The 20,335-nt window shown below is 39.9% G+C and overlaps 2 protein-coding genes across 4 annotated transcripts in view; one reads left to right on the forward strand and one right to left on the reverse strand.

Moving 5' to 3' along the window:
• Positions 1-1,834, reverse strand: part of BTD (biotinidase) — a 60,690-nt gene extending 58,856 nt beyond the window's left edge. Inside the window, exon 1 of one of the 2 annotated variants that reach the window (XM_040263709.1) lies at positions 1,451-1,818. The gene's annotated coding sequence lies outside the window, so the exon portion shown is untranslated. Of the gene's footprint in view, positions 1-1,450 lie in introns of both variants that reach the window. The other variant, XM_040263717.1, reaches the window with a different exon arrangement.
• Positions 1,308-20,335, forward strand: part of HACL1 (2-hydroxyacyl-CoA lyase 1) — a 39,918-nt gene continuing 20,890 nt past the window's right edge. The window contains exons 1-11 of one of the 2 annotated variants that reach the window (XM_040263692.1): positions 1,308-1,803; positions 1,991-2,095; positions 4,279-4,319; positions 5,643-5,723; positions 7,151-7,223; positions 8,835-8,912; positions 9,719-9,813; positions 11,360-11,472; positions 12,828-12,963; positions 18,166-18,271; positions 20,014-20,097. In XM_040263692.1, coding sequence (XP_040119626.1) covers positions 1,714-1,803; positions 1,991-2,095; positions 4,279-4,319; positions 5,643-5,723; positions 7,151-7,223; positions 8,835-8,912; positions 9,719-9,813; positions 11,360-11,472; positions 12,828-12,963; positions 18,166-18,271; positions 20,014-20,097 — 1,002 coding nt within the window. In that variant the 5' untranslated portion in view covers positions 1,308-1,713. The remainder of the gene's footprint in view (positions 1,804-1,990; positions 2,096-4,278; positions 4,320-5,642; positions 5,724-7,150; positions 7,224-8,834; positions 8,913-9,718; positions 9,814-11,359; positions 11,473-12,827; positions 12,964-18,165; positions 18,272-20,013; positions 20,098-20,335) is intronic. The other variant, XM_040263699.1, reaches the window with a different exon arrangement.

The following is a 20,335-nucleotide window of genomic DNA, read 5'->3' on the forward strand; positions in this document are numbered from 1 at the left end:
AAAGAGGCAGCCATTCTCATTCCTTTGCTTAGAGTGGGAGTTAGGACTTGAAATGCGAGGGGAAACCTTTTTGGAAGGGCTCAATGAGTTCAGGAATTCTTTCATTTCCAAAGTTTCTCATTCATTTCACTACCCAGGACCCATTCTCCTTGCTTCTGGCTTCTTTGCCTGTTTTAAGGTGCTCAGTTGTGTCTGACTCTTTGCGACTCCATGGACTGTAGCCCACCAGGCTCCTCTGTCCACGGGGATTCTCCAGGTAAGAACATTGGAGTGTACCGTGCTGCCCTCCTCCAGGGGATCTTCCCCACCCAGGGATCAAACCCCTCTCTTGTCTCCTGCATGGGCAGGTGGTTCTTTACCACTAGCGCCACCTGGGAAGCTGCTCTGGTTTCTTTCCTTCCCACATATTACTAGTCTTTCTGCTTTAAAACACTTCAAATCCTCGAAAGCTTCCACTCTTCCTCATGATGTGAGAAGTTCTGTTTGCTACTAAGCAGGTAGTCTAATGCTCCTGAGGCCCTGGCATCATGAACCACACACTATAAAGACATTTTCACTCAAAAATGCATTTTAAAAGGTTCTCTTCCTGTGATAAACCATGATAGAAAAGAGTATGAAAAAGAAGTGTGTACGTAGAGGCAGAACTGAATCACTCCGTTGTACAGCAGAAATTAACACTGTAAATCAATTCAACACATTTTTTTTTTTTTTACAAAACGGTTCTCAGCTGCAGGAGCTGGTTATGATGAGAGGCTGACTCAAGACTCACAACTCTCCCCACCATTTCCTGACTTCACTGTAAAGGCAGGGTGAAGGGTTATTAGCAACGATTACAGAAAATAACCGTCAGAAGTAACTAGGCTCAAGGGGCCCTTCTTATCTCCTGTGGCTAAAGAGCGGAAGGGTGAAGGGCGCACAAGCCTTCCTCTGGGCAAGTTACTTCAGCTGTCGCTGGGAGATTCGGTGTCCACGTCTAAGGTAAAGAGTACACATCCGCTTACGGATTTAATTAGTTGGCATTTATCTTCACGGATTGCAAAGTTACAAAGGTACCCATCAAATAAGCGTGTACGTCAAAGCCTAGAATACAAGGGGACGCGGGGACATGACCACACAACGCAAAAAAAAGAGCCGCCTCGACCAACACCCGGCGCCATCCCACCGCTCGCGTCCCAGCAAAACCCGCGCTCAGCCCCCGGAGCCACGCCCCTTTCTGCCGCGGCCCCGCCCCGGCCCCCCTTCCGCCCAGCTCTGCGCAGGCGCCACCCGCCCTGCCGCGTTCTGAAAAGGCTGTGGGGCGGGGCCACGAGCGCGCGCCACGCCCCCTTCTGCGGCGGTTTCCCCCCCACGCCAACCCCGCTCAGACTCTGCGCAGGCGCCACCCGCCCTTCCCAGTTCCGAAAAGGCTGTGTGTGGTGGGCTGAGGCCCCAGACCCCACTGCCCACCCACCTCTCACGCGCTCGGCGGAGGCCTCCGCCTCCTCCTCCCGGGTTCCGTGAGGGGCGGGCCGGGGAGAAGGGCCGGCCCCGACAGGAGAGAGTGTTTACCGGCGCCTCAGCGCCAGTGGGCTGGCTGCAGCCCCGTCCCTCCCCCTCTTTAAAGGGGCCGATCGCTCCCCTCCTCCCTCAGAGGAGCGGCCTCACGGTTGGTGTCCTCAGGGGCTGGCTTGACAGGGTGATTCCGCGCTAGCCTGCTGTCCGCTGCGGTGGGAGATGTCAGAAAGTAACCTAGCGGCGCGCAGTGACGGGCTCGAGGGGCAGGTGTCCGGGGCGCGAGTCATCGCCCAGGCCCTGAAAACCCAGGTGTGAGGCCTGCCCGCTGCAGAGAGTCCTACGGAAGCCGACGGGGCCTCTGCGTTGTCTTGGAAACGGGAAAGCGGCGGGATGGGGAGGTGGGCAGAGGGAGGTTTGCGGGAGGTTTTCTTTTTACCGCCTCGAAAGGGCTGGCTGGGGTCCCGGCCTCATTCCTCTGCTTTTGGCCGCCCCCCAGGACGTGAATTACATGTTCGGCATCGTAGGCATCCCGGTGACCGAAATCGCCCTTGCTGCGCAGGAGGTGGGCATCAGATACATCGGGATGAGGAATGAGCAGGCAGTAAGTATGGACTCAGAGCCCAGCGCGTTCTCGGGAATGAGTAACAGTGACGACAGATAATTCACTGCAGACAGTAGCTGCTTACCGCTCACTCCTCTAATACTTTACGCTTATCAGTCACAACGCTCCTGGGAGGCAAGACCGATTGTTAATCGTCACTGCAGATGAGAACAGCGAGGCTCCAGTTAAAAATAAATAAATGTAAAGTAAATTTATTAAAAGAAGACTCCCCCCCCCCCCCCCACTACACACACACAGAAGTGAAGAAACTTGCTCAAGGAGACAGCTGGTATGGGCGGAACCAGGATTTGAACCCATGTGTTCTCGCTCTGGAGTCCTTGCTCTTACAACAACAAAGTATGGAACTCTGCCAAGTCTACAGAGTGTCAGAATCGGAAGGGACAGTTACCTGGTCTGAATCCTGGGCCCCTGTGCTTCATTCCTAAAACTAGCTATTGTTATGTGTCTGTTTCTGTGTATTATTTGCCTCGTCTGACTTCTCTATTAGACTGTACATATTTCTTTTTCGCACGTCTGTATCCCCAGTTTATCCGTGGGGCCTGCCTATGATAGTACCTGCAACATGAATGGGGAAAGGTCACGTCTCAGGTTGTGTAGTAGGTGGCTCTGCAAGGTGACAGGCATCACAAATGATAAAGCCGCGACTGAACTCCAGAGATGTCCCAAGACCCAGGCCAGTGCTCATTCCACCTCATCACATTGCCACCCTTCTTAGAGGCTTGTTTAGAAGCCCAAGAAAGGAAGTTAGGACGTTTTGTCAACCCCATCTCATTTCTTCCTAAAGGACATTTAGCATTTTCCCAGGTTATCTTGTGTTTAGTACCTTCCCCCTCTTTCTGTAATGTGCTGAAGTGCAGTTTAAAAATAAAAACTAACTATGCTGCTGCTGCTGCTAAGTTGCTTCAGTCGTGTCCAACTCTGTGCGACCCTGCAGACGGCAGCCCACTAGGCTCCTCTGTCCCTGGGATTCTCCAGACGAGAGTACTGGAGTGAGTTGCCATTGCCTTCTCCAAGACTAACCATATGAAGGCCATAAAGGAAATTTCAATCCATCTCCAAGCAAGGATTGAAAATAAATAGTATGTGTGAGTGGACCATGTGGAAATAAACTGGAATTTAAAAAGAGGAAGATGGAAAATTCCCAAACATTTGAAAATTCAATGCATTGTAAATATTTGAAAAGATTAATTAAAATCAATAAACTTCACAGCAGATTGATTAAGAATAAAAGAGAAAAAAAAATACAAATTACCAGTATCAGGGATGAAGAGGGAGATGTCACCATGAAGCCTAACTAACCAGTGGGATGAAGAAGAAATCCCAATGAAAAATGGAAAACGAATTGAATGATGATGAGAAAATGAGATCTCAAACATGTGAGCTACAGCTAAACAGTTCCTAGAGGAAATAGTTTTAAATGAATCTCTTAGTAAAGAAGATAAAAAATCAGTGCTCTGAACATGCATTTTAAGAAGCTAGAAAAAGGAAACCAAAGTAAATCCAAACTGAAAGTAGTAAAATGATAAACATGAGAGTGGAAATCAGTGGAGGAGAAAACAAAGGAACAGTAGAGAAAAAGCCACAGATCCAAAAATTGTGTCTTTGAAAAGATCAATAAATTTGGTAAATCTCTGTAAAGACTGATAAAGAATAAAACATAAAAAGCACAAATTATCAATGTTAGGAATAAAAAAGAGGGCATTCTATTGATCCTGCAGATGTTTAAGCAATTATAAGATGATATTTATCTTTCACTTTTCACTTTGATGCATTGGAGAAGGAAATGGCAACCCACTCCAGTATTCTTGCCTGGAGAATCCCAGGGACGGCAGAGCCTAGTGGGCTGCCATCTATGGGGTCGCAGAGTCGGACACGACTGAAGCGACTTAGCAGCAGCAGTAGCAGCAAGATGACATTATGAAGAAACCAGATGATATGGACAAATTCCTTGAAAAACTAAATATCAGATTTAGATTCTTAACTGACTATCTGAAATGTACAGATAGAAGATTACTTGTTAAAACGAAAAGTATTCCATTTTCCCCTTATTGAGAGTAAATTATTACATACATACTTTATACATATATAATACTTATTACTTAATATGATTTAATACTATAAAAGTTCCAAAATGCTTAAGTCCCAGTGCTTTTTCTTTGTAGGCTTGCTATGCTGCCTCGGCAGTTGGATATCTGACAGGCAGGTAAGCTCAAGTCTATGTTTTATTTTAGCTTCTTTATTAAACTTGAGTTGTAATTAACATATAGTATTAAATGAGTTTTAGGTGTCCCAACATAGTGATTTGATATTTTTATACATTATGAAATGGTAACCACAGTAAAACCAGCTCCCATCTGTTACCATACAAAGTTGTTACATACAGTATTATTGACTGTGTTCCCTATGCTGTACATTTCATCCCAATGACTTACTTATTTTATAGCTGGCAGTTTGTACCTCTTAATCCCCTTCACCAATTTTATCCATTTCTCTACCCACCTTCCCTGTAGCAGCCACCAGTTTTTCCTCTGTGTCTATGAGTCTGTTTTGTTTGTTCATTGCTTTGTTTTTGAGAGTTCACATATAAGTGAAATCATATGGTATTTTATTTTCTCTGACTTACTTCACTAAGCATAATATCCTCCAAGTTTATCCATGTTGCCACAAAGATTTCATTCATGAGATTTCATTCTTTTTTATTGCTAATATTTCTTTATGTGTGTATATATACACACACATCTTCATTCATTCATTCATGGATGGACAGTGATGTTGCTTCTGTACAATGACTTTTGTAAATAGTGCTGCATGAACCTAGGTACATGTATCTTTTGGAATTAGTGTTTGTGTTTTCTTTTGATAAATGCCCAGGATGGAATTGCTGGATTGTATGATAGTTCTATTTTTAGTTTTTTGAGAAGCCTCCACATTGTTTTTCATAGTGGCTGTACCAATTTAAAGGCTGTCTTAAATAGAGGTTCCTAAGAAGTTAACTTTATAAATTGAAACTGGTAAGCTGAATTGTATGGAGATACCATTTTCTTCAGTGCTTTAAGCTTAGAAAGTCATCTAGGGTAAAGCATTCAAGTTCAACTTAAAAAATTGGAGCAGAACACGGCATTTCAGAATTACTTTCTGTCAAAGACCAATTTACGTTATATATTTACTTGTTAAGAAATTTTTAAAAACCACTTTTTTTTACATACAAAAGTACACTGAGTAGTCAAAAATTTGCTTCTGTATGCAATCACCTTGATTTAGCCCAAATATAGTAGGAGCAAAATATGAAAAGTTTAGTGAAATACAGTGTGAGGATGGTAAATACCTTATTTCTTGCAGGAAGACTGATAATCATTTTTTTAAAAAACTAACTCAAAAATATTCTGATAATTGCTTTACAGCTTTAGTAAAGACCCATGTATCCTTCCTTTGAAGTCCAGGAAGATTACATTCCACTCTAAAGCGGCATGAATCAAGTAGTGCATCTGACCTGCTTTTAATGTAATCAATTCTGTTTTGCTTTCAGGCCAGGAGTCTGCCTTGTTGTTTCTGGCCCCGGTCTCATCCATGGTTTGGGCGGTATGGCAAATGCAAACATGAACTGTTGGTAATTAGATTATTATTACTGAGAACATGTTCCTGAAAATATCAACACATGATTTTATCCAGTGGAGAACCGGTGCTCTGTGGTGGGAAGACAGGGGGGTCATATGTTTGAGGAAATGACTTAGTGAAAAACTAAGACGAGTGCTAGGAAGAATATTTAAAAAAACATCGATAATTCTTTTACCTAAAGAAAAACACTTAATATTTTGGGATGAATATGTGTATATTCCATATCTATATATGTAAGTGAATGTGTATATAAGTCTCTTTAAGCAAATGTGTATATAAGTCTCTTTAATTGTTTATTAAAGATCCCAGCTCAGTATGCAAGAATGTATTTAATTTTTCACCTTGTCTTGCATGACCAGCAGGACAGTTGAAATCGTACTTATTGAGTTGGTTTTATAAACAGGTTAGTTGCTGTTGCCCTTAATCCTGGTTCTTAATCTCTGATTCTTTACCTGTACAATCATGTTAAAGGAGGCTGTGTCCTTTTCTTTTTTAATCATCTAATTTATATTTATCTGGTTTTGGCTGTGTTGGGTCTCTGTTGCTGAGTGGGCTTCTGTCTAGCTGTGGCGAGCAGGGGCTAGTCTCTAGTTGCAGTGGGTGGGCTTCTCATTGCGCTGGCTCCTCTTGTTGGGGAGTACAGGCTCTAGGGCACGTGGATTCAGTAGCTGCGGCACATCTGCTCAGTAGCTGGTGCTCCCGGGCTCTAGCGCACAGGCTCGGTGGTTGTGACACACAGGCTTGGCTGCTCCGCATGCAGGATCTTCCTAGATCAGGGATCACACCTGTGTCTCCTGCATTGGCAGGAGGATTCTTTACCACTGAGCCACCAGGGAAGCCCAAGCGGGCTATATTCTGTTCAAGTCATACAGTGTTTAAATTTCCCATGGGAAGGGCATTATTTTCTTTCTTGCCATGTGTTTCTTTCAGGTCCTTCTTTGCTTTCTTCCTACACTTTCTTATCAACTTCAGTGTCTCATAATTTTTAAGTAGCTTTAGCTTTGCTATCTTTTATTTCTCCCCGAGAATTTTATTGCTGAGGAATTTTTCTCATCATTCTGCCATTTCCAAATAAACTTAGTTAGGAAAGTGTGGGGAAAAAAATGTTTCCTTCTCTTAATCTCAAGAATAATAGGAACAGCATAACAATTCATTTTACATCATCGCCACCCAGGGGTTTTAGCATCAGTATCCAGAAGAGGCAGGGGAGAGAGGGGTATGGAGAAAAAATATTTACTATAAATTTCAGATTTTTCTGAAATTGAGGAAGTGTTTTCTCAGACCAAGATGTTTCCTAAATCTTTTTAAATTGAGTTTTTTAAAGAGAAAATGTAATTCTTTCTTTTTTAAACATTCACTGAGTGTTTTCTATTCTGTGGGCACTTGTTGTAATTCTCTTTTAAAAAATTAATATTTCAGGCCCTTGATTGTGATTGGTGGTTCCTCTGAAAGAAGTCAGGAAACAATGGGAGCCTTCCAGGAGTTTCCTCAGGTACCCGTCTCTAAGATCTTCCCTCTGTCAGTCAGTTCAGTTGCTCAGTGGTATCCGACTCTTTGCGACCCCATGAATCGCAACACGCCAGGCCTCCCTGTCCATCACCAACTCCCAGACTGTCCATCACCAACTCCCGGAGTTCACTCAGACTCACGTCCATCGAGTCCGTGATGCCATCCAGCCATCTCATCCTCTGTCGTCCCCTTCTCCTCCTGCCCCCAATCCCTCCCAGCATCAGAGTCTTTTCCAATGAGTCAACTCTTCGCATCAGGTGGCCAAAGTACTGGAGTTTCAGCTTTAGCATCATTCCTTCCAAAGTACACCCAGGACTGATCTCCTTCACAATGGACTGGTTGGATCTTCTTGCAGTCCAAGGGACTCTCAAGAGTCTTCTCCAACACCACAGTTCAAAAGCATCAATTCTTCGGTGCTCAGCCTTCTTCACAGTCCAACTCTCACATCCATACATGAGCATAGGAAAAACCATAGCCTTGACTAGACGGACCTTAGTCGGCAAAGTAATGCCTCTGCTTTTGAATATGCTATCTAGGTTGATCATAACTTTTCTTCCAAGGAGTAAGCGTCTTTTAATTTCATGGCTGCAGTCACTATCTGCAGTGATTTTGGGGCCCCAAAAAATAAAGTCTGACACTGTTTCCCCATCTATTTCCCATGAAGTGATGGGACTGGATGCCATGATCTTCGTTTTCTGAATGTTGAGCTTTAAGCCAGCTTTTTCACTTAGTATAATTATACTCCATTAAGATTTATGAAGAAGAAATTAAAACTCTTATCTGCAAAATAAACACATAAAATAGAAATACCTGAGATAACTTAAAGGTGATTTTCCTCAACTACAGGAAACTCTCCATGTGAGTATTAAGAAAGCTTAGGCTCTACTTAGCAATCTTCCAAGAAAGATAACCTTTTTGACAGAAATTTAAACTCTGAAAATAAGTTCTTTAAAGAATCAAGAAAATGCAGAAATAAAAATGATTTGGGACTGTCAGACTTTGAGGAAGAGAAAAGTTGAAAGGAAAAATCCCGCTCACACCTGCGGAACTAAAACTACCAACTGTTCTATAGATTTTATACCAAAAAGTACTAAGAGAGACAGTTTCTATACAATGCTTCAAAGTACACTAAACAGTGAAAAATTAGCAACACTGAATCTATGCCAAACAGCATAGCACAAAACATACAAATGGAAACTGGCAGAAATGTAAAAATAGATTATTATTATAATGAGATATAACAGATAAAGTTGTGTATCCCTGGATGTAGAATTTCTGGGTCCAAGGATATTCTTAGATTTTTAGGAGATATTGTCAACTTCTCACTTTCTCACCACAGTTTATGACTGTTACTACCTAACTTTTTCATTTTTGCCAATCTGAGAAATGAAAATGGTGTCTTGTTTTGATTTTCTTACCAAGGCCGATGTTTGGTTGTACTTTGCAGAGGCTTTTAAGAAACAATCCAGATAATGCATTTTTCTCCATCTTGCCTCTAAACATAATAGAATGTAGTGACTTAACATTTCGTCTTCTTTCAGAAGAGTAATATGATACATGCACTTATTTTAAGTGACTTTTTTTTCACGTATAGGTTGAAGCTTGTAGACTATATAGCAAGTTCTCTGCCCGGCCAAGTAGCATAGAAGCTATTCCCTCTATTATTGAAAAGGTAAAGTATTTAATTACAAGCTCTCCAGGTCCACTGGTTTTTCTCAGTTGCTTACACCTGTGTTACTTTTATCCTCAATAGAAAGAGTAAAAATTTGGAATATATCAGGCAGTTAACAATGATATTGATAAATAGCTACATACATTTTAATATTCACTGTCCTTAACTTAATTAAAGAACCAGATAAAAGAAATTTTTTGGAAGAATTTTTTCCTATACTTTAAATTTTTTAAAATTATGGAAAAGTAAAAAGAAAGATAAAATGAAACCCTGAGTGCCCTTTGTCTTATACTTCTGTAAGATTATTTTTGAAAATTAGTACTAATGCATATAAGACCATTTCTTAGTTGATTAAGCAGTGTATTAATAAATTGTGTGATTTTACATTTAAGCTGTTTAAAAGCCATGTGTTAACGGAAACCATTTGACACAGGTTACAGCATCACAGTTTCTGAAATCTTTGGCAAATCATTAAGATTAGAAAGCAGGTGAAAGTACATGTTACAGAAACTTGGCAGGCAGAACCTAGTAGATAATTTCTAGGACTAAAGCGTAGTGAAAAATGAATTTTAAAGCCCTAAGTGAGTACTTTCTTATCTCTCCCCTTTGAAACAAAAATATGGAATCAATAGAATGCATTTCAATTTTAATTAAAATTGCTTATTTCTAAGGATATTGCATCAACTAAGGATGTCGAGAAGAATTAAAATAGTACTTATTTCACAATTTTAAATTATCTTTGAGTAGGATGTGATAATGAGGATTGAGATTTTTAAAATGTTTTCTTCCATTTGTAACAAACTTAGGCAGTGAGAAGCAGTATTTATGGTCGTCCAGGTGCTTGCTATGTCGACATACCTGCAGATTTCGTGAACCTCCAGGTGAATGTGAATTCTATAAAGTGAGTAATAGTTAATTGGAGTTCTTTCTCAATTATGTTACCGTAAGCTTACCTTTTTAAAAGAATTTACCTAGCAGCTTATAAATTACAATTTTCACTTGTCTTAACTTTTGCAGATTTGGTGATTAAAATGAATCCTGGCGAAAGGGCTTAATTCTCTTAATTAAAATTGTATTATTTAAGAATTACCTTGGGGTTTAAATACTAAGTCAAATACTTGGAGCTTCCCAAACTCCTCATTTGAAATTATTCTTCCAGTAGCCATAAAAATTTAATCCTCATGTAGTATGGTTATTTAGAGTCTTTATGGTTGGTGTAAATCAAGAGTTGAAGTGACTATTGAAAAATTACTATAACTCAGCATAAAAAATTTTAATCTGTCTCTGTGATTTAAAAATAGTTCAACACCAGACGTTACTATGATTTGCCAAGTCCCCTTATTCCATAAATAAACACTGAGTGAACAATAAGTACAACAAACTGGTAAATAAGTCACCCCTGGTAAGGCTGGCTACTTGGGTTAATGCATCACCCTGAGTACCATTTAGCACATTTCTGCCGTCAAGGACTGGGTGGTCCTCCAATGACTGCTGAGAGACAGCAGGCATTTCTGTTCACTCAGGATACCAAGTCTGGCTTCCATTTGGAAGAGTCAGACAGAAAGGGTGTTGATTTCTTGTAATTCCTGAACATGAAGATCAAAATAAGATTATTGGGTTTGCAATTTTTGTAAAGACTTCAATGTCCTTTTTTGGTATTATATGCCCAAGTTTTGTACAGTATGATGTTTATTGATTAGGGTAAATGAAATAAAACACTGAGGACTTGGTGTCTAGAAATGACTATGACCATTTTAATCTTTCTTTTACTAATGCATATTGTGGTACTAAAATGTGGACTTAGTGAGTGGTTACCTTACCTATAGTGAGGTAGGAAAAGCATGGGCTTTGGAAACAGAACAACTTACTTCAGCCTAGTTGCCCCATGCCATCCAGGGGCCCTGGGCAAGTTACTTACTTTCTGAGAAGTTGTTTTTTCCCCCCGCAGTAGTGAAATGGATGTAATGATAATACCTAATCTTATTATTTTGAAAATTAAATGAAAATACATGGCACATAGTATTAAATATTAAATTAGTATGTTTTTTTAAATTATTTCAACCACAATAACTACCACTTCGTTGTGAAGTCATTAGCTCTGTTTTCCTGTTAATGAATTGCTTATTTGGCTATTAGATGATCTTAGGGAATAAATTTTGATTTACCAGAATTTATAGATATAATAGTTATATAGGAAAAAGTGTTTATCTTTTAGGTTTTAAATCTTGCTGCTATAATCTACTTTAAAATGGCTTAGGAAGAAATGTATATGGGTGTTTATGTGTATACATGTGAAACAAATATAAAATACTAGTAGTGGCCTCCACAGCGTGGGTATATGCAGTTTATTATACTATTTTTTTCTACCTTTTTTTGTATTTTATATTTTCACAATAAAAATGTTTAAAAATTGGCATCCTTTAATTAACAGAGCTCTTTATTTCCAGGTATGTGGAGTGCTGTATGCCACCTCCTATTAGTATGGCAGAAACCTCTGCTGTACGCATGGCAGCATCTGTAATTAGGAATGCCAAGCAGCCCCTTGTCATCATTGGGAAAGGTAGCATTGAATGGAACTCTAAATCTTGCTAGGCTTTCAAAAGAATACCGATTCTGTTTAGAACTTGTCTTCATTATTTGCTTCTCTGACGTCTCAGACAGTAAAGAATCCGCCTGCAATGCAGGTTTGATCCCTGGGTTGGGAAGGTTCCCTGGAGAAGGAAATGGCAACCCACTCCAGTATTCTTGCCTGGAGAATCCCATGACAGAGGAGCCTGGTGAGTTACAGTCCATGGGGTCACAAGAGTCAGACACGACTCAGCAACAACAGCTGGTAGACAGACCTGATCATCAGTAAGTGTGGTGTGTGTAGAGAACTGAAGTGGGTTCTCGGGAGATAGCAACAAGGTTCTTGTGTGGTGATGTGGAAAAACAATTCAGAAGAGATGATACTGTAGTTGCCCAGTGGAAAAAGACATGGGTCCTGGTCACAGAGTGAACACAGAGAACCCAGGCAGTCCAGGAAGAGGGAACCAAATGGACCAAGATATTGAGGCAAGAAGGAGAATGCAAGGAAGTGTTCTGGATTTTAAAAAAAGGAAATATTTCTCATCCTGCATGGGTGAGAAAAGATTGTAATAAGGGTGAGCATTACATTGAATCTGAATGTACTACACTATTTGCTTGGATTCAGCAGAGAATTATAAACACTGGATGTAGAGTAATATTTACTAACTCTGAGAAAGAGCATAAAGTTAAATAGGTAAAATGACAGCCTTGGTAACATGAGAAACGAAATCATTTCTGTATCCAAACAGTGAGTTTTTTCCAGTGCCATTGAGGGTATAAGACATGGTTATTACTATAGGCACATAACTGTAAATAAACAAATGGTGTGACCGCCTCGGGTTTAGTCCTGTTGCAGTCACTGGATTATGGAACTTACGAAGTGATCTACAGAGCTTTAGAAACTTAGGCTCCTTGTTAGAATTTCCATACATAGACTAGACAATGTGCAGTCCTGGTTGGCTGGTGGTGGGGAGCAAAGTCTTTGCTTTCCCACCTGCACCTCCCAGTCTGTGTGTGTTCAGGTAATTGTTAGTAGCAGTAATTCAGTAGGAACATAGCACAGAACAGACAATTAAGAACAAGAGCGGAAGGTGCAACTTTTGTTTGTGGGTAGAGATACTTCAGAGTAATTGATACTATTACTTGGCCGGGGGAGGGAGGAATTAGAACTATTGCCTTCTGAAACATTTTAAAATACCAAAGATGAAAAACCAGAAGTCACCATTTGTTTTGAGGTTAAGCCCTGAACAGGAGAATCTTTGAGAAGTTCTAAAAGCAATCTCACATGAACTCTTGTAAGTGTCTGGAGCTTGACTGCCTTGTCCAATACATGTGGATTTGTTGTAGGTGCTGCTTATGCGCGTGCAGAGGAGAGCATCAGGAAGCTGGTGGAGCAGTGTCAATTGCCGTTTCTGCCCACCCCCATGGGAAAGGGTGTTATCCGTGACAACCATCCAAACTGCGTAGCTGCTGCCAGATCCAGGTATGGGACAACTCCAGATTTTAAATAACAATAGCTTGGTGCCGGGGTCCAGCCCCCACAGGATCCAAGGGGACCCGAAGGAGAAATGGTGTCGGTGAAGAAAATGATTTAGAGAGAGATAAGGAAAGAATGTTGTAGATAAGAAAATAGAGGAGAGAAAGAGGCTGATATTCCTTGGTTTACACAGAAAGCTAATATAGAAGCCCAGGCAGGAAAGTGAACGCAGAGAGCCTCTGTGTTCCAAGGGATCAGCCTGAAAAAGAGAGGGAGGGAGAGAGAGAAAAAAAAAGAAAGAGAGAAAAAAAGAAAAACACGGGGTGACCAAGCTTCTTTGGTGAGCGAGGCCCATTACTTTATTTTCAAAAGGGACTTTTATACCTTAACTTGTACATAGAGGGAAATGAAAGATGCAAAGTCATACAGAGTCAGCCCAAACATTACATCTGTTTTGTCTTCATCGAAACCAGGATTTTTTTGCATACCTTTCCCATAAACAATGTTGTGTACATTATCTTCTGGCCTTGGAGGCCTGTGAACATTTTATGACCCTCTTTTAATAAAGGCTGCTCAACCAGAAAACTTATTTTCCCTTGAAATGTTTTTTTCTTTATATTTCTAATCTATGTCAGCCTCAGAAAATGCTAAACAGTTACATTTCTCATGGAACAAAGGTGCAGTGAGGTACAACAAAGAAAGAACCAATTAGCTCAAAGGTCTGATGTGGTTAATTTCAAGGCTACACTTGTTTTTCTTACTTTCCAACTATGTTAACTAATGCACTCCCAGGTGCACAGCAGATAAGAGATATGGGAACTTAGCAACAAGCATTGGCCCAATAATGAAATCCTACACCAGCACTACTCTAATAACTTTTAACTCTTTGAAAGGCTCTATGTTTTAGGCTTCCTGTGCCTCTCACAGTTGAGAGGCCATGAACAATCATATGCGTAGCTGCAAGAGTCTGGGTAAACCTGCCAAGCAAGCTAGAATGCTAACAGAGGGGGTTTGAATTGAAATATTCCTCTCATGTCCAGGAGACTTATTAGCTAGAGCCCTAAGTTGATTTTCTCCAGAGAAAGGTGGTCGGGGCTAGCCCCTTGTTAATGTCAGAGGAGTTGGTGAAAGTCATGAAATAATAAAACAGACAGATTCTGGTTTGGGGGTAGATGCTCGAGAAGGGGGGCCGCTCAAGGCCTGATCTCGCCTTTGCCCGTCAGGCCTCTTCCTCATGACCTTTGCCATGGGCAGGATTCCCCACGCTGGCTGCTGGCAGCTTGGCACATTTCAGGCTCATTTAAATTAGTTTGTGACTTGAATGAATCTAGTAGAAGTTCTGAAAGAATCATGTATTTTTAAGCATACCCATTTCTTTTTACTTTTCAGCACTTTTAATGCTGTTCTCTATCTTCTGACCCTCGTGATTTCAGATGAGAAATCTGTAGTCATTTGAATCTCTGATCCCCTATATGTAACATTATCTTGTTTTTCTGTGGCTGCATTCAGAATCTTTTTTTTAATCTTTGGTTCTCAGCAGTTTGATTATGATGTGTTTGGACACTTTTTTTTTTTTTAATTTATCCTGTTTGAGATTTTCTAATCTTCTTAAATCTACACATTGATGTCTTCACCAAATTTGAAAAGTTTTGACCATTATTTCTTCAAATATGTTTTTATGCACCAGTCTTTTCTTCTGGAGTAACACAAATATCGTTGATATTGTCCCAGAGGTCCCTGAATAAGTGTTTCATTCTTTTTAATCCTTTTATCTTTTTTATATTTCCTCTTTCTCTGCTGAGAACTTTTAAAAGTTATTAATTCATTTATTTATTCATTCACTGATTTGTTTTAGGCTGTTCTGGGCCTTTGTTGCTGCACACAGGCTTTTTTCTAGTTGCAAACCAGCCGGGGCTATGTGGAGCCCAGGCAGTGTGGCTTGCAGGCTTCAGGAGATGAGGTGTTTGGGCTGAGTAGTTGTGGGGCATGGCTTAGTTCCATGGCATGTGGGGTCTTCCCAGACCAGGGATTGAACCCATGTCTCCTGCATTGACACGTGGGTTCTTAACCACAGGACCTCCAGGAAAGTCCTCTTTGCAGAGAACTTTTATCTTCCCACTTATTTGAAAAGTATTTTTGTTTACCTTATGGAACATGGTCATAATAGCTGATTCAAAATACGTTTACTAATTCTAACATCTGGGTCATCAGTACAATTGGTATCTATTCCTTTTATTTTCTTCTGAAATTGTTTATCTTTTGTGTGTGCATGTTGAGTAATTTTTGATTGTATCCTAGAATTTTGAATACTATGTTGTGAGATTCTAGATCGTATAGAAATCCTCTGTAGAAGGCTGATTTTGTTTGTTTGTTTAACAGGCAGTTCGCTCGGTTGGGTTCAGACTGCAGGTCCTGTCTCACTCACTGTGGGCATAGTCCCAGGGTCGGGTAATCTCCAGGCCTCTGCTGTTCTCCTTTGAGGCTGCCCATTCGTGCCCAGCCCAGGGGTGAGCCGCAGCCCCCATTCTGGATGTGAACATGCTGGTTCCTATCCAGAACAAGGGATTTCCTTTCTCTCTTAGGACACAGCCCAAACCCTACTCCCATTTCCCAGAATCCCTGTTCCTTCCCCTTGCTGATACCTTATAGTACCATACAACAGGTGCTGCCTTTGAGGCAATGTAGCAGAAAAAAAAAAGATGTAAAAAAAAGGGACATGCCCCCATACTTTCCACACCACAGGGGCCTCTTTTCCTAGTTCCTCTTGCCTGAAAAAAGAAGTTTCTCTTGGGAATTTAGCTGCTTAGGACTGTAGTCCAGTGGTTAATAAGACTGGGTACTTCCAAGCAGGAGGCGTGGGTTCGATCCCTGATGAGGGAAGGTTGCATGTGCTGTGCAGTGTGGCTGAAGAAAAAAGCAAAAAGACTGACTGCAGTGTTACTGTGCTGCCCGCAGAGCACAGCTGGGAGAGAGACAGAGAAAAAGGAAATTACAGAGCTTTTCCTCCATGCTTTCAGGCATTGTGGGTCCCTTTTCCCGATTTTCTGGCCAAAACACACTTTCTGATAAACCACTTTTTTTCTTTTAATTTCTTTATTTTGAAATATTATAAATATACAAATGAGAGAGTAATTTAGTGAATACGATGTAACCACCACTCCATTTCATCTAATATTAAGTATGTTGTTGCTTAAGGTTATTCTGAGAAACAAAATATGACAAAATATGACAGATGTGTTTGTAGTCCCTCCGTGTCTTACCTGATCCCATCCATTTCCGCCTCCCTCTCCACAGTCCACCGTTGTGCTGCACTTGGTAATTTTCACGTTGTTACGCACACACTCAGGTAGCTTTGAGGATTTTTAAAGTGTAATGTTCGCTGTTCAGCCTTTAATGTTACTCATTTAATGCTATTTTAATAGGCTCATAACTCTCCTTTTTTTCATAATAGTATACATTGTGTGGGCTTCCCTGGTCACTCCGACAGTAAAGAATCTGCCTGTAGTGCAGGAGACCCGGGTTTGATCCCTGGGTTGGGAAGATCCCCTAGAGAAGAGAATGGCAATCCATTTCAGTATTCTTGACTGGAAAATTCCATGCACAGAGGGCCTGGTGGGCTACAGTCCATGAAGTCACAAAGAGCACGACATGACTGAGTGACTAACACTCAGTCAGATTAATTATTACACTGTTTTCTTAAAATATGCTCTAACTTGGGTTGAACTGAAGTTTATCTTCATTCTTGTTGAATTTTAAGAAGGTAATATTGATGATATTAATAATGTAAAAAAGATTGTAAGGGGCTATAAATAATTGTATCAACAATTTTAAGGGTTTTGGAGTGTCTATAAGCAAATCTATCTCTCCATTTCCAGTTTTTATGTGTTTGTTAAATTGGACCACAAGACTAAAACAGTATATATAAGGATAGCTTTTTTGACCATATAGTTAAAATGATAGCTGAATTTCTGTGAAAAATAGCATAAACCACTACAGAAGACAAAAGCAAAAGATTCTCTTTGGGCAAAAGATAAGAAAAAAGGGAAACAAACAGTCAAGAAATAGAAAGAACAAAACATATGGCAATTATGATAATAAATTATCCTGCAAAAAAATGGAGACTTCAATTGGATCAATAATAATGATGGTTATATGTATCATTAGAGCCACATCTAAAAGTGATACAATGTAAAAACAAGCAAAGATGTATGAGGTAAACAAAAGGGAAGCAAGAGTTGATAGCTATGTTACTATCAGAGTGGATATCAAAGTAAAAATAAAAAAACTGAAGTTATATTGACAAAAATATTAAGATATTAATATGTAAAACTATTACAAATACACTTGGTATAATATTTTTTGAAAGCAGGTTGGGAAAGTGAATCAATCATTGTAAAAATACCTGCTTCTAGGAATCAATGTGAAGTGGTCAAATAAAGATATGCAACCCAGACTATTAATAACAAAGAAACTATTCAGCAGTTGAGAAGAGATGAAATAAATTTGTGTCCAACAAAATGTGTAGCTTTTAAAATTTGTATTTAAGAATAACAATAAGAAAGAAAAGCATATGGTAAGCAAAAGTGCAGGAGACAGTATTTAGTATATAAGCTCAACTATATAAAAATATACATGCGTAGGAAAAAAAGTGAAAGTAAAAGTCGTTCAGTCGAGTCCTACTTTTTGTGACCCCATGGACTGTACACTCCACGGGATTCTCCAGGCCAGAACACTGGAGTGGGGAGCCTTTCCCTTCTCCAGGGGATCTTCCCAACCCAGGGGTGGAACCCAGGTCTCCCGCATTGCAGACAGACTAAAGACTAATGAAAATATGCCAGGATATTAATAATAGTTTATAAGTTGATAGTAATATTGGGTAATTTTGGCTTTTTCCGTATACTTTCCTGTTTTTTCTTGATTATCTACAGTAGACTTGTAAAATATTTCTAATGATGAAAAAGTAATAAATGCTATATAGTATGGTAGTATTTTCTGCTTATGTCAACTTTTATATTACCATTTAAATAGGATGACTTCATAAATTATTTCAGTGTGAAAGATCAAATTTACCATTTAAACCCATTCTGAGGAGCAGGGCAAACTTCAAATTATTTAGACTTTTCCAGATACTTTAGAAATTAATTTTAGAATAATTCAAATAAGAATGTAAATATACTTTTTGTTATATCAGATTTTTCTTTTTAATAGGGCTTTGCAATTTGCTGATGTAATTGTATTACTTGGTGCCAGACTAAATTGGATTTTGCATTTTGGACTGCCTCCAAGGTATCAACCAGATGTGAAGTTTATCCAGGTACTCAAAGAGGAGAGATTTAAAGTCAAAGCTATATGTCCTTTATTATGCTCTCAGCATTAACAGCTCTGCTTTCTCCTTGACTTTTATAAAGAACTGTTTCTCTTTTTACTTAGGTAGAATTTTATAAATTGTCTAGCATAATTGCAGGTACCAAAGTGAGCTGCCTTTTCAAGCCTGTGAAATATAATGTTTCACTTTGCTTCTAACCAGAAAACCTTTGAAAATCGAGTTTTAAATAGTTTGAAAAGCATAATTTACCTCTTCTTTAGAGTTAAAGGTAGACAAAAGAGTTTCAAGTAGGAGGTAAATTAGAACAAAACATTCAGCACTATTAGGAATTGAGTTGTTTCTTTAGATTCCCAAACTTTCACACACCCTTTGGTTAGAAACCTCTAAACAGTGGTGCAGCTATGTCATTAAACAATGTTTGGAATAAGCTTTTGTATCTTTGACTTCCCTGGGGGCTCAGACGGTAAAGCCTCTGTCTACAATGTGGAAGACCTGGGTTCTAGCCCTGGGTTGGGAAGATCCCCTGGAGAAGGAAATGGCAATCCACTCCAGTACTATTGCCTGGAAAATCCCATGGACAGAGGAGCCTGGTAGGCTACAGTCTATGGGGTCGCAGAGAGTCGGACATGACTGAGTGACTTCACTTTCACTTTCTTTGTATCTTTATGACCTTTATAAACTGGTTTCCCTACTGGTAGAAAAATCAGTACTGGTGTGTGTACTAACCTGTTTGCCCTACATAGATTGTGTAAAGACCTTGCTACAATGCTGTCTGCTCCCTGTTTACCTTTTACTTCCTAAGTCAACTTCTAGCAGGAACCATTGAAAACTAAAGCCAGACAAGCAAAACTCGGGTTGTACTGGAAGATGCTGCCACCTCTTGATTACAGGATAGAGTCCATCCTGAGTTACTTCTCAGGAAGCTGTCTTCACTGACCCATGGCCATCCAGAAATGGAGCAGAATTCTGAGTAAATAGGGCATAGTCGTGCTTTTCCTGGATTGTTGCTCAGCCACTCAGTCATGTCTGACTCTGTGACTCCACTGGACTACAGCATGCCAGGCTTCCCTGTCCTCCACTGTCTCCTGGAATCTGCTCAAACTCGTGTGCACTGAGTTGATAACGCCATCCAACCATCTCCTCCTCTGTCACGCCTTCTCCTCCTGCGCTCAGCCTTTCCCAACCTTTTCCAATGAGTGGCTCTCAAAATGTGGTTCCTGGACCAGCAATTTCAGCACCACTGGGAAGTCTGTTAGGAATGCACATTTTGGGGTCCCACCCTAGACCTCTTGAGAGAAGAAACTCTGAGGTAGATTCTTGCAGTCTCTGGTTTAACAAGCCTACCAGGTGGTTCTGATACATGTTCAAATTTGAGAACTCCTGCTCTGAATAGGAATTCTAGTGTAATTAAGTATTCAAAACTATTATTAAGTATTATTAAGTATTCAAAACTATAATTGATCAACTCAAATGTATTCCTGTGAGTATAGTGGAATAATACCGAAGTTCTACAGAGTAGATTTTAAGATGAGGGAAGTTAGTGAGGTTTCTGTACTGGCCATGATACTCATATAGTTCATGGATTTTTGCTTTTATTAAGGAACTTCTTGAAAATCAAATCTTAATCATATGCTTATGTGTCACATGCACAGTCCGTTTATTCAGTCTTGATTCTTTAATTATTTTTAAGAATCAACATGGCTTGTTCTTTAGCCTTGTCTCTTTTTTAGGTTGATATCTGTGCAGAAGAATTGGGGAATAATGTAAGGCCTGCTGTGACCTTGCTTGGAGACATAAATGCTGTCACTAAACAGGTGAGAGCTTTCGCCCAGGTTCTAGTTTATGTGGCTTGGTCTTAACTGAAGTCAGTTCTTGAAAATGTTTCACTTGGTAACAGGTCTTTTAATATCTAAAATAAAATTTATGATAGAAAGCTATTCTTAAATATAACTATAGAACTTGGTAAATCCAACTCCTTATATATAGATCATTTGTATGTGAGTAAGTTAAGCATTTTTTAAATGAGTGACAATTTAAAGGCATTTATTTGGC

The sequence above is a fragment of the Oryx dammah genome, unplaced genomic scaffold (genome assembly GCF_014754425.2).
Source record: "Oryx dammah isolate SB20612 unplaced genomic scaffold, SCBI_Odam_1.1 HiC_scaffold_2, whole genome shotgun sequence".
Taxonomy (NCBI): Eukaryota; Metazoa; Chordata; class Mammalia; order Artiodactyla; family Bovidae; genus Oryx; species Oryx dammah.